The following is a 15,649-nucleotide window of genomic DNA, read 5'->3' on the forward strand; positions in this document are numbered from 1 at the left end:
GTTAAGCTCTTTTCTTTGAGTAACTTAATGCACATAGTTTTGTTTAGTTTGTGGCAATTTCAAGAAAAGCTTTTAAAACTGTAAGCTCTTTAAAGCAGCTCAAGTCACTTGTTTGTTACATATGCTATGCAGTAAACTAATTAAAGAGTTTATATAGGTATATTACCTATAACTACATAAATGAATTTCGGTTCAACAGTTATGAGTTTTGTAGAATTTCTGTATATAGTAAGGTTTCTGAATTTATCCCCTTCTGTCACCCCAGGGTCCCCAAGATGAGTATGCGACTCTTATCCAAGAGGCGATTCTTCGGTGGATCAAGACTGATTCCAGGAAACAGTGGATGTAAAAGCCTTGTTTAAATGCTTCCAGTTTCACTAAAATGTGTAATCACATTTTGGCATACAGTGAAAGCGGTACAAATTATTTGCATGTATGGATTGTATGTGTCTGTGGATGTTTGTGGAATAGTCTTTTCAGCTGTGAACATTTGTAGGATTTGTACCTAAAATTTCTCATGTACTGTCTTTAAAGACTTGAGTACTTTTATAACAGTTCATGAATTATTAAAGTTAAATGTTGTGCTGAGTTTGCCATTTTTGTTTACTTCAGACTTAGTATTGGTTCCATAACCTGGCTGCAGTATATTTAATTCAAGAAAAATGAATTCAGATATAGTTAGGTGTATCTTATAGAAGACATTCTTACATAAGATCCATTTTAAAAGTGCACACATTTTATTGCAAAATCTAGAGGGCTTGTGGCATATGAAACTAAATTAGTTTGGGCATAATTGAGAACTTGGTTTTGTTAGCTTCTGCTGTATACTTGTTTTGATGCATTGGTTTGATTGACATTTTACACACGAGTTGCATATTTTACACCTCCTGTTAAATCCCTCTTGAGAGAGGATGTATCCATGATTTCTTCTTGTGTTACTTATAGGAGCATTGATGAAGCCAATGTGTGTGGTACTTCTGGAAAGGGGTATCAAGTTATGAAAAATGGAACTGTAATTGGCTCACAATTATACGTCTACCCCAGTAGTCCCACTGAATGTGGCAAGTAAATAGTTTCTCCATGTGTCAAAAAGTGAGGTGACAGTAGCATTCAGTGCTGCCATTCATACTGTTCTCCTGATAGTTAGCCCCCTTTTTTTTTCTACTGGCATGACAGCAAAGAATGAAAAATCACCTGGGGGTTGTTATCCAAGTATTATTTTTTAAAACATATTTGAAAACTAAATTTCCCCAGTACAGCTCTTGGTTATTGTTGTATTAATAAAAGGAAGAAAATTATTGATTACAAGTTGACATAATGTGGTGGTTATAATACCCTCCAGAAGTTGAATTTATGTAGCAAAAAATCAGTGTGCAGTACATGCCAGTTTGTTGTCAAATTAGGGAAGTATTAGCAGAAGCAGGGTTTAAGATAAGATGTCTGCAGTTACGTCCTAAAAGGAACAGTTTTAGGAGTGAACAAACACCTTCGGGACTGAAGTATCTAAATCATAGGCTATGTCTCTACTGTTAAATCTCTAATGCAGTCCTTCTTTTTCCCCACAGTAAGGTACCTTTAATTGAAAAGGTACCTGTAACAGAAGTTCATATTGATTCAGAAGCTTTTTTCTGCATTTCATGTAGTGTTACAATTTTCAGTTAAATCTTTCCATCTCTACTGTAACATCTTATAGATATATTCTTGGATTTCCATATGGTTTAGGGTTTGTAGATTCAAGCCACTGTCACATTAGGGTGTGTTTAAAGTATTCTTTTACAGTCATAGTATTCATAATTTTAGTTACTCACTGAAAATTGTAGAGTTAGTTGGAAAGAGTAGGAAACACAGAAAAACTTAGCATATTGGCTGTATTTAATTTAGTGTAGATTTTCAGTTTATTTTTGAGAGAATCCTTTTCATTATGAAAATTGCTGTAGACCTTTCTGAAAGCACAAAAGTTAAGGTAGTCCCCCTTTCAGATTTTGAATGTGTGTTCCCTGCCCCCCCCCCCCCCCTCCCTTTCTCCCAGGAGCAGGCCCTTACTGCAGTTCCTTTTATTATGTACAAGAAGTGGCTCAAGGTTGATACAGGACTCTTATATTCTTAAATTGATGACCTCACAGTGATTAAACATAGAAGTGGTCCCTTACAACAGCGTTTCAATAATAATTCTAATCAATTGCATTTCCAATTTTACATTCTAATACCCACATTCTTTTGCAGTTTTGTTTTTAAAACAGAGAGTTGGTTTCGAGAGTGTTATAACTTCTAAGTTTACCAGACATGTCTAAATCTGCTTATTAGGCAAGTATTTGATTAATTTGAATGTAAATTCATAAGTTCTCTCAGAAGTTCCATTTTTCGAAAAAAGACCTTTCACAAGCTCTATCTTTACAGAATTAAGAGTATGGTACTGTAAATGGTGCAGCACTTGGAATTATAGTGTAGGTAAGTAATGTTGGGACTTGATAGGACTGAATATAAATGTTAATGGTTTTTTTCCCTTACTGTTACTAATTGTTCCCCGTCCAGGCTTTGGGGCACTAATCACCTCCAGTATGTTTAGCAAGCTGGCTCAACAACCCTGGGAAAGAAGAGGAACCAGCCTTTTAATGTAGTTTTAATGACGTTGGATTGGAGTAAAATATTAATGGAACTCCGATGTTTTTCTTCCTTTTTCCCTTCAACGTGATGGCTGGTTGCGGGGATTACCAACACTTTGTGTGCTGCTGTTTCCTAGGATGACGCTGGGAGCAACAAAACAACAGTGAAGGAAAATGGCACATCAAGCAGTCATCGATCATCAGGGTAAGGTCTAGTAATATATGTTACAGAAAATTTAGTGTTACATTAACTCTTTACTGGTGTAACATGTCACAAAAGTAAGTGATGACTATTGTTCTGTTTGTTATAGAATACTGTTCAGTACATTCCAGTGAATTAATAATTTTTGTTGGTGAGTATGGATGTGATGCAGTTTTAAGTGCGAGGTATCTCAAAAGAAGTTTCTTTCTTTAATTTGGTTTCTGATCAGCTTTCACAGACCTCTTTTAGTGTGTTAGAACTCTTCACATCACCCTTTGTTTAGTTGTGTTGGAGAACACGTTCATTCAGGCCACTAAATAATATGTTTATATTATGCAGGAAAAGCAAACATCGGAGTCGCAGTAGGTCTCGAGATAAAGGACGTCATCGGAGCCGGTCTAGAGATCGCCACCGTGATCATCACCGGGACCATGAGAAGAGACGCAGCAGGGACCGAGATCGCCATGACAAAGAAAGGAGGAGGAGCAAGGACAGAGATCACCATAGGAGGAGGGACAGGTCTCGTGACCGCGAACGTGAACGTGAAAGGGAAAAGGAAAAGGAGAAGGAAAGGGAGAGAGAACGAGAGAGGGAAAAGGAGAGGGAGAGGGAAAGGGAACGAGAAAGGCGGAAAAGATCTTTGTCACCTATTGTGCTTCCTCGTGCAAGAGACAAGTACCCTTTCAGAAAAGGAGTCTCACCACTAGGGTTGTAAGTAAAGTTTTTTCTCTATATACTGTAATATGTTGCAAAATAAATGTTGCTTTCATTGATTTGATATTGCTTGTGAACATGTGTAGTAATGATCACTAAGGTGGCATACATCCATTGGGATTAGAATAATGAAGTGAGAGAGGGAGGGGACAAGTAGAGTAAACAATGCCTCCTTAACTGACACACGTTATTATACACAAATATCAATTAAATACTACTCAGCATAATCTTAAGCTGATGTTACTTACTTTAAAGGCATCTGTAATCTTATTTAATAGTCTTGATCTCTACTTGTCAAGAAGTAAAGAAAAGTGCTTAACTCGATTACACAGCTGTATTTTTGTACAGCTAATGAAGAGCCCTGACAGCTGGTATAACTTAGTCAGCTTTCAGCTGAAGTGGAAAAATTGCTGGTGGTACTGAAGTTACATGATTAAAAACAGTAGTTACCTATAGAGCTGTGCCAACACTGAGGCACTGTCAAAGAGATAAATTATGTAAGTCACCTTACAAGTTTGGTTGCAGTAAAAGTGCACTGCAGCTGTAACAAGCCCACATTATTAGGGCTGCTCTTTTTCCGTATGAAGCATGCAATTCAGCACATGTAATTAGAAGGCTATGCACAAACGTAACTTCCAAAGTGTTGTACAACTTAGGGTCTACAGACAATAGGTTGAAAAGACTGCAGTCTCAACTATGTGTTAGTTACCTACAGCGTGCTCTGAAGTGGGGATGTTGACTTTGACATTAATAATCTGTGTAGTTCAGTGATGAAAATACTTAGTGTGAATGTACAGTTAAGGGTTGTATAAGAAGTCATTTATACCCCTCAACCACTTTCTTTATTCTCATTGAATATTTGACATGCATTCAGTAGTATCAATTAATTGGTTTGCATGTGCAAACACCTAGTTACAGCAATGAGTAATGCTTTCAATTTTTAATTTTCATGTTTCTTGTCCAGGAGCCTTTATCAAAATTTTCGGTCATATCCTTTGTTTTCCATCAAATGCTTCCATCATTTTGTGTATATATGGGTCAAAGTTATTTCACTGGTTGGATAAAAAGTTGCTGTATGTGGTGACTGGGTTGGCCAGTTGGCCATCTATTTCTATGAGAACCTGTGATTGACATTAAATTACTGCCATTATTATGCATTTTTGTGATTTGTTTTTACAGTAGTCACCTGAAGTAATTGATTTATTTTATAGTGTAGGGTGTTTTTTTTTTTTTTTTTTTTTTTTTTTTTTTTTTTTTTTTACAAAAGGAAAAGAGCTGCAGATGTTACATAGAAATGGCCAACTTGAGCCTTCGACATTGCCTTTCAGCTTTGATCTGCAGCATGATAGTGTTGTGGTGGATGATGTTACTCACCAGTCAGAGATTAAACTTTCTATTTGGTTGTCATAGTAATGGGTGAAAACAGTTACTACAATTTTCATGAATTTGGCATTATTTATGAATACATTTTGCTTTCGAATATAAAAATCTTGCCTAGTGTACTACTTATTTTGAGAGATGAAGGCTCAATTTTGTGTTATGGTGGTGTTACCTTTTATTAACACTTTGCTTTCTTTTGATACAATGTTTTGTTGATTGCCACAATTTTTGGCTATGCCTATTGATATTGCTTCTTGATGTTTTGTATTGTTTTATGTTTTTGGCTTTTTGTATTGGTATTAGCATTTTAAATTGAGCTTTGTAGTCAGGTGTTGTATTACACACTGTGCTTTATTACTTCACATTACTTTTGGCCATGTATATTGGTGTCACTTTTTGGCAACTTATATTGCTTTTAGTTTTTTGTGTCTGCTTGTATCAGTTCTGTGTTTCTTAAATTGATCTATAAAAGTCAACTGATGGTTTTGATACATACTAAAGTTGGATCATGCTAGTTTAATGCTTTTGGCATCTTTGAAACCAGCCATTTTATGTTTTTCTGTTTGTGTCATTTTGTATATTTTGCTATTACCATGATTTTGTAACTGTTATTTTAGTTTGTCCCCACTCAGAATCCCCAATCACTGGTTTTCCCATTAGCTTCAGCATTTATTATTAAGAATTTCTACAATTCTAAATTTGGTGCTAAGATTTTGGCATCTTGACAGTGGGTAATGTCATTGGTTGTCATTTTGAAATCGTGTTTGTGTTGACCTAGCGAGGTGGGACAGTGGTTAGCACACTGGACCCACTTTCGGGAGGACAAGGGTTCAATCCCGTGTCCGGCCATCCTAATTTAGATTTTCCGTGATTTCCCTAAATCACTTCAGGCAAATGTCGTGATTGTACCTTTGATAGGGCACGGCTGACTTCCTTCCCTAATCCGATGAGACCCATGTCTTCGCTGTTTCGTCTCCTCCCCCATGTTTGTGTTGTATTTTGGTCCTTTTGTGATGTCATTGGTCAAAGTCAATGGATAATATGAAAGGCTCTTGTATATCCACAATAAATATGAAGTTTCACAGATAAAACAATCACCTTGACAAAGAAAGGGCTAAACATATAGCTCACAGCAGTATAAATTTTATCATGGTCAAATATCTTTTAGAACTTGTATGAACATTCTCATGGCTCATTGACTGTGTTACATGTTTTTTTTACAATTCTTGTTGAGAGTATTTCATCTGCCATCATTCTTTCTGTTCTCTCATACACATCAGCCAATTTGGACAACCTTAAACAGATAATGCAGTTGTGCACTTAATTTTCCACATGCTATTTAGATAATTATGTAGTTTCCTCTTTGAGATTAATAGAAATGAAAAGTACAATATTTGATAAGGTATTATTTCCTCATGTTACTGTCTGCTCTGTTTATAGTTATTGCTGCTAAACCTGCTTATAGATATCTCACACAATACGAACTGATTAATTAGCATAAGATATCAATTCTTTTTGGTATATAATATAACTGACATTTTCTTTTTATGTAATGTGGATTTCCAGTGGACTAATAACAAGATTTTCACATAACTTATATGACTGTCTATACAATTCATGGTGGTACAAACCGACATTGGTAATCAGATTTCAGCCCCTGTTGCTTTGGGGAGGGGTATTGGGGATGGGGGGGGGGGGGTGGCAGACTGCTGTGGCCGAGTGGTTCTAGGCACTTCAGTCCGGTACCGCGCTGATGCTACAGTCGCAGATTCTAATCCTGCCATGGGCATGGATGTGTGTGATGTCCTTAGGTTAGTTAGGTTTAAGTAGTTCTAATTCTAGGGGACTGATGACCTCAGATGTCCCATAGTGCTCAGAGCCATTTGAACCATTTCTAATTAATTTATAACTAAAATGTTACTTGAATTTTCAGTAAATAGATATATTTTTTCTTAACAGGGGTGCCACTGATGATCTTGCTCCTGAAGAACGTGATGCACGGACTGTCTTTTGCATGCAGTTGTCACAGAGAATCAGAGCAAGAGACCTGGAAGAATTTTTCTCATCTGTTGGAAAAGTAAGAATGTATAATAATAATAATAACACATCACTTTCAAACAATCCATTGTGTTGTTTATAAATTATTGTTCTGAGCATTGAAGACACACAAAATTGTTTTCAAAAGGTGAGGACTAAGGAAAATTCTTAGCAATGTTTAAATTGAAAAAAAGGGGATATTTGAGATACGCACAGATAAAAATGCAAGAATTATGCAACAGAAATGCTGTATTTTATCTACATAACATGCTAACTTAATTACGAAGAATGAACAATAGCATTCGAATGATGGAAAATGATTGGTTTCATACTAGATATTATTTATGAGTAAAATAGTAGAGACAGGAAACTTCTAGGTCTGAAGATGGCAGTATAAAAGGAGACCATGATAGTTAATCAGATGTGGAGTAAGTTATAGTTAACAAATATTGGTGGGGGGGGGGGGGGGGCTAACAGGAAGGCGGTTAGAGCACTTAAGTGTTTGACCAGAAAAGGGAAAACCAAAGAAATTCAAAGCCATTATAAATTATGAAGTGAATGACAGGCAGGTTGTGTTCCAAAGATTTCATGTGTTATCAGAAATGTCACTCAGTGTTTGAGGTTACTTGTTTTGCTAGTGACACTTTGTTTTGCAGATGCTTTATTTCGTAATATTAATGAAGTTTGAATGGCAATGAAATGTGAGCCATCTGTTCTGAAATGTTGACTCACGTTCCTCCAATGTGAACATTGGAAAAAGGGTTGCGTAAGATTTTCAGTTCTTGGGCCATAGGCATTGTTCCACCTCGAGACTCTTAAGAGACAGGAGGGGGGAGAGGCAGTGGCGGCTTGAAAATTTTAGTCAGTGCACGATTCATATTCAAAGAACATTTTGGAAGAAATGCTCCCAATCTAAAACATGATTTTTACATCTTGGAGACAATCCAACTACTGGCTCTACTGCTAACGAATGGAAAAATTAGATTCTGCTGGAAAAAGTTTGTGTAATTTCAGTATATTCATAATTTTGAGTGTTTGTACCATTCTCGTGGCCATTGAGGAAACAAAATATTGGCTGTTTTATGCTTTGTGGCAAATGATTAATTTTTTGTTTTTTATGATACACAGTACAGAGTTAGTTTGGCACATTCTAGTGGAAAATTTTGATGTAGGAAATTTTGTATTTACAATGATAGTTCCCACTAAATCTGTGAAATGGGGGCTGTTAATGTTCATTAAAGTGAAGTGAAGGTTTTATTTGTTAATTTAGCCATTCCTTCTTTGTGTTAAGGGGGTTATGGGGGTCACAAAGTAAAAACCAGTAAAATACTATACTATGTTAACTGCAAAGCTTATTAAAATAGAACTCCTGTTTGTGAACCATAGATTACAAACAATAGTGTGGCTTTGAGCTGAGAACAGCTGTGAAATGGATGAGAAAAATTGAGTTTCGGACATTCCACGCAGGAGAAAAGAGCCTGATTGTATCACAGGTTAGTTACAGCTTTCACCTCTCCAGCCAAAGATGTGAAAAGTGTGAATGCACATGAAAATGTATGTATAAATCATAACTGAATTTAGCTATAAAAAATGTGTGTGTGTGTGTGTGTGTGTGTGTGTGTGTGTGTGTGTGTGTGTGTACACACGCATATTTGTAGACCCAAGCATACATTTACAGTGGTGTTTGGGGGGAAGTAATATGCTAAAGAAAATGTTCTGTGATTTTTCTGTGTGAGAGAGTTTGTTGTATCTCATTCACATTACATTGAACTAACATTTGTATATTTTTGACTTATTAAATGAAGTAGTTAAAACACTAAATGGTGAAAAATGCTATTTTTTTGTTCATAATCTGTAGAACTTACAGTTACTTTCCTCATTTCTAGGTTAGAGACGTCAGGCTTATCACTTGCAACAAAACTCGCCGTTTTAAAGGCATTGCTTATGTTGAATTCAGGGATCCTGAATCTGTCCCTTTGGTATGTATTATTTAAACGTTGTCTTACATTTATGTACATCGGCTGAAATGTTCAGACTGTGGAATTTGTGTAGTAATGCAACTTTGACAAACTGTGTTTCTATCTAGGCACTTGGTTTGTCAGGACAAAAGCTGCTTGGTATTCCCATTATAGTTCAGCACACTCAGGCTGAGAAAAACAGGGCAGGCAATACAATGCCAAATATGGTTGTGCCTAAAGGAAACAGTGGCCCAATGAGACTTTATGTGGGGTCTCTGCACTTTAATATTACAGAAGATATGCTGCGCGGTATTTTTGAACCTTTTGGAAAGATTGACAATATCCAGTTGATCATAGACCCAGAGACAGGAAGGTCGAAAGGCTATGGGTTCCTGACGGTATGTATAGTTCACTGCATACATTTTCAAACTAAAAGTTAAGATTGTTTGCAGTTTAATGAGCTGTGTAAATGTGTACAAATTGACTGAATTAATAGTAGTTTCCATTATGTAAAGAGGTGTTTGCTTCAATTTAAAGTCTATTACTGCTGAGTAGTGTGTGTTTTAAGATGGTGGTATGATATTAAATAAGTAAAGACTTACATATTGTATTGCCTATTTGTTGAGACATCATGGAAAAAACATTCAGATTCTATACGCAGTATTCATAAAATAATAAACTCTCTAATTATAGAATTGGTAAAAATTTTTTCTCATTGCATGGTATAAGTTTTATCATTACTGTTAGCTTTCCAGACAAAAAATTAGTTGCCCCAGTGTGCACACATAGATGAATCGTTAAAGCGATAGTCACTTGCTCAATCATGCATGCACAGCCTCTGTGAGCATGTCAGTAGTGTTCGTGAGACATACATGTTTCAAGCAGACATTGTCTGTAAACATGGATGAATGCAAGGACATGTCAGTGTCTAATCATGTTTGGCTGTGCCGATGGCCATATGGTGTGTAAAGTTGCTGAATTCATTTGTGTTTCATAGTGGACTTACAGCATGTCTACAAACAGTGTTGTAATAAATGTGGTGACCAAACATTGTCATAATTCTTGTTGGAAGTTGGTCCTGACAGAGAGACTGAACACGTTTCACAGTTTGTGAATAAAAAATACTTTCACGCCCTATTGAAATTATTGCAGGCAGTGACTGAAAGTCCATTACAACCTGTTTTCGAGAGAACGTAATGGGGAAAATATGCAATGAACATTTCGAGATGATCACCAGGCAAGTGGCTATTGCAAACCCCTATTTTTCAAGACTAGAGCAGCAAAGTTAAGTGGGCCGGAAGAATATGTAACTACTTTTCTGAACACTCCCCCACCCTAGTATATCTAGATTGACCTGCAATAGAAATCTGCAGGACATGTTGGAACAGTGAGCAAAATGCCAACATCAGCATCCTTGCCATTCGGTGGAATAGTGTGAGCAAAACCTCAGCAATTGGATTAACCTGTATGGAATGAACCTGCACAACATTGTAGGTCCACTTCATAATTGGATCTAGGCGATCACAAAGTTCAGGCGTGAGATTACATGATTAGTAAATGACACTTGTAATGATGTCTCTGGGGGTGACTATTTTTGGTCCAGTGAGCTAATGGTATTAATAAGTTAGCTAAACATTGTGATCAGCATGACACATTCACTGTCACAAATTTGCTCTTTATTTGAACTTCCCAACAGCCTGTTGAAAAGTCTTTAATCCAGAATTTGATTATTGGTTTAAACAATTAGAACCAGCTTCAGATTTCCATCATAGCACCTGTTATCCTTGTACCAGCATTACGAATACTGCTACAAGGCTTTAATATTTCTAAGAATAAATGTATCTAGCAAAAGGGCAGAGATGATTTTAGAACAAGAGCTAGTATACTGACTGTCAGTTGACCAAAAATCCACCTAATCACTCATTTTGACTTGACTGATATATCATTGCTTACAAATTTGTAAGTTTGTTCCCTTTTAGGAAAAATTTCATTGCTTTATCTGGTGCTATATAGTCTGTTTTCACACCAACTTGTTAATTCTTTTTACATAAGTGAAATAATTGTGGTGTCCGCATCAAATTAGGTCTCTCTAAAGCCAGCTATTTCAGACAATTAAATGGGTGGGGGAATTCAAAGGTGTTCAGTCTCAAATAGGATCATACTTAAGTAAAGCACTATGGTGTTAAAGACAACCTTAGAGGTGATGACAGCTTTGTCTTAAGGTTGCTGAGGTAAAAGCAGGTGTGCTGTGAAGAACCGTAGCTTGATAAACACACGTTCTTGTCCTGCTCTTGGGCTTTCTGCCAGGATGGTCTAGGTTGCTTTATTTGGGTCTGCCCATTTATGTAATTGACAAGGACCTTAAAATTTAGCTGCTATTTTTGACAAATTTAGCAACTATTGTTGCCTAAAGTGGCATCCATTTTTGGTGCAACAACTGTTTGATGTAGGGTATTCTTTTTTATTAAAAGAAATGTAATATTTGTAACTGTTTGCCACACTATGTGCCTGAAAACTAAATTCATTGTAGAATAAAAATAATTAAAAAAGCAGTTATGGAGATAGAAAATAGTTTTTATTTACTGTAATAAGAGCTTCTTGAGTGGAATATTTGTTTTTGCAAATAATTCTATATTTTTTTGTGAAACAGTGTTTGTCTGTTTTCTTCCTTCTGCTGCATTGAAGCTTACAGAAAATGATTGTCTCTGTTGGAAAAGAGCAGCATTTTGTCACCAGTGAACGGAGCGATCCACGAATATTTTTCTTTCCCTATCCAGTTGACATCACAGAATCTGCAGAACACTGATTTTGAATCTTTAGTTTATAAGCATGGGTTAGCTCATCGCAAAACCATTTTGTGAGCTGTGCGACCCATATGGTGCTCCATGTAGAACTGACAAGGTGACAGTAGAAATATAAATGACAACAGCTCCCCAGACACTCGTCATGCTTGCCACAATGCGGGCAGTACAGTGCAGCAGATGTCAGTGAAAATAAGCATATGAGAACTTCAAACACCCATTAGGTGAGGAGTGGTGCAGGGAGAAAGCCTAACTCCCTCTTTCAGGTCAGCCAGTATACACTAGTTTTCTGTGTTTACGCGAAAGTAGAATTGCCGCATGGATCACTCATCACTTGTCTGGAGAGTCTTAATTGAATCCTTTGATGCAACGTGATTAATCTCTTCAGTCCAATTGCTTGATGAGGTTGGCCACATTGTTAATGAGATAGTTCAGGAACAACCTCTCCTAGTGTCTTACACAGTCGCAGTTCGAAATCCTCGCACTTCAAACTGCCACGTTCTAGTGTGAGCAATTTCCCATGATACTAGCTTTAGGTAGTAAACACACGCATTTCTTCATTCTAAGAAGTTAAATCACATGACAGTCCTCTGTTGCAACACAAAATGTTTCTTACAGAGACCATTCAGCCATGCACTGTTTGCCATGGGATCAGAGTGTAACTTAAGAGCACATGGATATGCTGTTGTGCTCAAGCATAGGTGCCCTTTTTATTTTGCAAATGCCTACTTGCATACATTATCTTTCCAAATGGGTCACAGAAGGCACACACAATTGTAGAAATCTGTGAGCTATTATAGAAGCATTTTCTTCCATAACATTTTCATCTATATGAGAAAGGTATTGTAATATTAAATAAATTAAAACTACTCATTGTTGTTTTATCCTCCAAAGGTATTATGTCTTGAGTACCATATTTACTCTAACCTAAGCCGCACCTAAAGAGACTCGAAATCAAGGGAAAAAAAATTTTCCGAATCTCAGCCACACCTGAAATTTGAGACTAGAAATTCAAGGAAAGAGAAAAGTTTTAGGCCGCACCTCCAAATCGATACAAAGTTGGTACATTGTAATATGAGACACAATTTAGGTCAAATGAATGTCATGTGCTTCGTCTGGTTTTGAATTGATTGCTTATTTTCTTTGATCTGATAAGTGGCATTCTCTTTGTTATAGGTGTTTACGTCACTCTAAGCTGAAAATGCATTACTGTACTGTGTCGTGCATTGTTTGTTGCATCCTGATAACGAGTGTTTATGGCCTGTTGCCGCTCGTGGCATGACTTGCTTTTGTGCGTGCTGCCACCGCTTACAGAAAAAAAGAGTTCTGAACGAGAGTTTAGCGAAAATTTTTCTTCGTTTGAAAATATTTGCAGACACCTCTTTAGTATATTACATTTTGCTCAGAAATTAGTTATCTTAGATTTAAAAATCTAGTGAATTACCATGCTTCATTTCTGACTGTATCACTATTAGGCATAAGAATAATACGAATATAAGCGTGACATGATATGTATATTCTTCTGCGTTTGCTGCTGTCTCACTCTAGTTTCGTAGTTTATTAGGCAGACAGGATTTAAATGAGATAGCAGCAAACACGGAAGAATACATGGCAAAATGTTTATATTTGTATTATTCTTATGGTGAAGAGAATACTGCATGTGATTCACAATTTATAAAAGTTCCTATTAGCAACCATCTCTTCTCACAGGTAGGAAAAAATTCAGTTGGCCATATTGACAAACATCCCAAACAGTCTTGCCAGTCGGATTTTCGTAGTACTAGTACAGTGAAATGCTGCTACATTCGAAGATGAAAAATACGGAATTTGTATTTACTTCGTTGGATAATGTATGAACATGAAGTGGTCGAAACTCAGGGCGGAGAAAAAAAGCTCGTCTTCCACCTTTTTTTTTTTTACTGGCGCAGAGGTTTTGGCGCCAGTATTTATCTTTGTGCCTGCAAAGCATGCCTGCATAGTGCTACAGATATTCGGCAGCAGAAGTTAGCTGTGGCGGCACCTGCCAACATTTTTCAGAACTTCCGCTTACTTTGCACTCGATTGTAAGCCGCAGGTGGTTTTTTGGATTGCAAAAACTGGAAAAAAAGTGCGGCTTAGATTTGAGTAAATACAGTATACAGTACTTTGATTTGAAATAATGTTGTGAAACAAGATGGCTACAACCACCTAGCATATTCTTGTGTGGTTTGATATTTTGTATGGCTCTCTTAACTTTTATGGATATGCCCGACATCTGTTTCTGTAGGATGTTAGAGAAACCAGACAAAAAATGCTCTGAAATTGGGTTTTTTCTCCAGAAAGTCTCCCCCCCCCCCCCCTCTCTCTCTCTCTCTCTCTCTCTCTCTCTCTCTCTCTCTCTCTCTCTCTCTCTCTCTCTCCTCCTCTCTCTCATATGCAAATTACTTTGATTATTTCAGTTTCATAATGCTGAAGATGCCAAGAAAGCACTAGAGCAGCTGAATGGATTTGAATTGGCTGGCCGTCCTATGAAGGTGGGAAATGTAACTGAGAGATCAGATTCTGCTCAGGGTACGTCAATATTGGACAGTGATGAATTAGACAGGACAGGAATTGATCTTGGTGCGACTGGCAGATTGCAGCTGATGTGCAAGTTAGCAGAAGGTACAAATTCGCTAAAGTTGTATCATGTTGATGCTGTTAGTTTGTTATTAAATATTGTTTTTGAATTGATATAATTTTATTATTGTTTGAGTATGTTTGTGCTGAACTGTTATCGTGTCCCCATTGTACCATGAACATGGGTTTTTGCAGTTTAAATAGTAGACTGCTAATACTCATTATGAACACACATTGTGGAATAATTGCTGTTTTTTTTATTTTTTTTATTTTATTTTTTTTTTTTTTATTTTTTTTTTTTTTTTTTGTAGTAGTAGTAGTAGTAGTAGTAGTAGTAGTATATTAAATAATGTATGTACATTAAGCAGTGGAATTAATGTATTTTCTATGCAGGTACAGGAATGCAGATTCCTCAGGCTGCAGCAACAGCATTAAACTTAAATTCTGCTGGAGCTCTCCCAATGCAGCAAACAACACCCCCAATTGCTACACAGTGCTTTATGTTGGCAAACATGTTCGATCCATCTACGTAAGTATTAACAAGTATTCACTTGTAACATGAACCTTGTGTTAATTCCTGCCCCCTCCCTCCCTCCCTCCCTAAAGGTGTGTTTACATCTATGCACACTATGTGGATGATGATGCACAAAGAGGCAAGGAGGCACATGCATCAGAGCAGTCATGCATGCCTGTGATTTGTGTGCATGGGCCAGTTTGCAGCCTCTGTAGTCTCTCAGATAGGGAGGCAACAGTCATGTGCTTGTCTGCAGTTTTCTCTTTTTGGTGCTTTGTTTTATTATGCCTTACTGCTAAGATTCAGTATATGTTTTCTGTCCATCCTTAGCTGCTTCAAAATTCATGAAGGTGTATTCAGTCTTTGCAGCTAAATGAAAGACAGTTTGTATTGTGGGCCATTCACACTTTGCTTCTTCTATTTGTGAAGCATCTTGAGTGGTCTGTAATACATGTTAGCTTTATGTTTACATGAATGTGTCATATTGTAGCTACAAATGTGTTACTACATTATGTTTCCTCTTATTATCTTGTTTTATCAGTTTAGAAACAATTTTTGCAGCATAGATTTTATGAGGTTAAACAGCCATTTGGTGTTTCTTATGATTTCAGATGTGGGTATAGTACATATCAGTTCAGGCAGGCTTGGAAAAATCTTACCTTCATAGTCTCTGATGTTATTGAATTTAGCATATGGTAAAATGAAGGCCTATGTAAGGACCGCATATTTTTTTGTTTTCTCCAGAAAAATTTTTCCTCTTAGATACAGCCCCCCAAAGACGACATTGCGCACGCCATTTTGAAGATGCAAATTTTGGAAAACAATTTAAAATGCTGTATCTC

General features: G+C 36.8%; 1 protein-coding gene across 8 annotated transcripts in view; it reads left to right on the plus strand.

The window, feature by feature from the left end:
* The window catches only part of LOC126272632 (RNA-binding protein 39), a 72,144-nt gene that overhangs the window by 24,375 nt on the left and 32,120 nt on the right, over window positions 1-15,649 (plus strand). For 5 of the 8 annotated variants that reach the window (XM_049975600.1, XM_049975601.1, XM_049975602.1 and 2 more), the window contains 8 exons: window positions 266-416; window positions 2,741-2,808; window positions 3,145-3,516; window positions 6,859-6,976; window positions 8,823-8,915; window positions 9,023-9,292; window positions 14,134-14,338; window positions 14,687-14,822. In XM_049975600.1, the coding sequence (XP_049831557.1) occupies window positions 363-416; window positions 2,741-2,808; window positions 3,145-3,516; window positions 6,859-6,976; window positions 8,823-8,915; window positions 9,023-9,292; window positions 14,134-14,338; window positions 14,687-14,822 (1,316 nt within the window). In that variant the 5' untranslated portion in view covers window positions 266-362. Of the gene's footprint in view, window positions 1-265; window positions 3,517-6,858; window positions 6,977-8,822; window positions 8,916-9,022; window positions 9,293-14,133; window positions 14,339-14,686; window positions 14,823-15,649 lie in introns of all 8 variants that reach the window. The other 3 variants (XM_049975598.1, XM_049975605.1, XM_049975606.1) reach the window with 3 other exon arrangements.

This window comes from Schistocerca gregaria, chromosome 5 (genome assembly GCF_023897955.1).
Source record: "Schistocerca gregaria isolate iqSchGreg1 chromosome 5, iqSchGreg1.2, whole genome shotgun sequence".
Taxonomy (NCBI): Eukaryota; Metazoa; Arthropoda; class Insecta; order Orthoptera; family Acrididae; genus Schistocerca; species Schistocerca gregaria.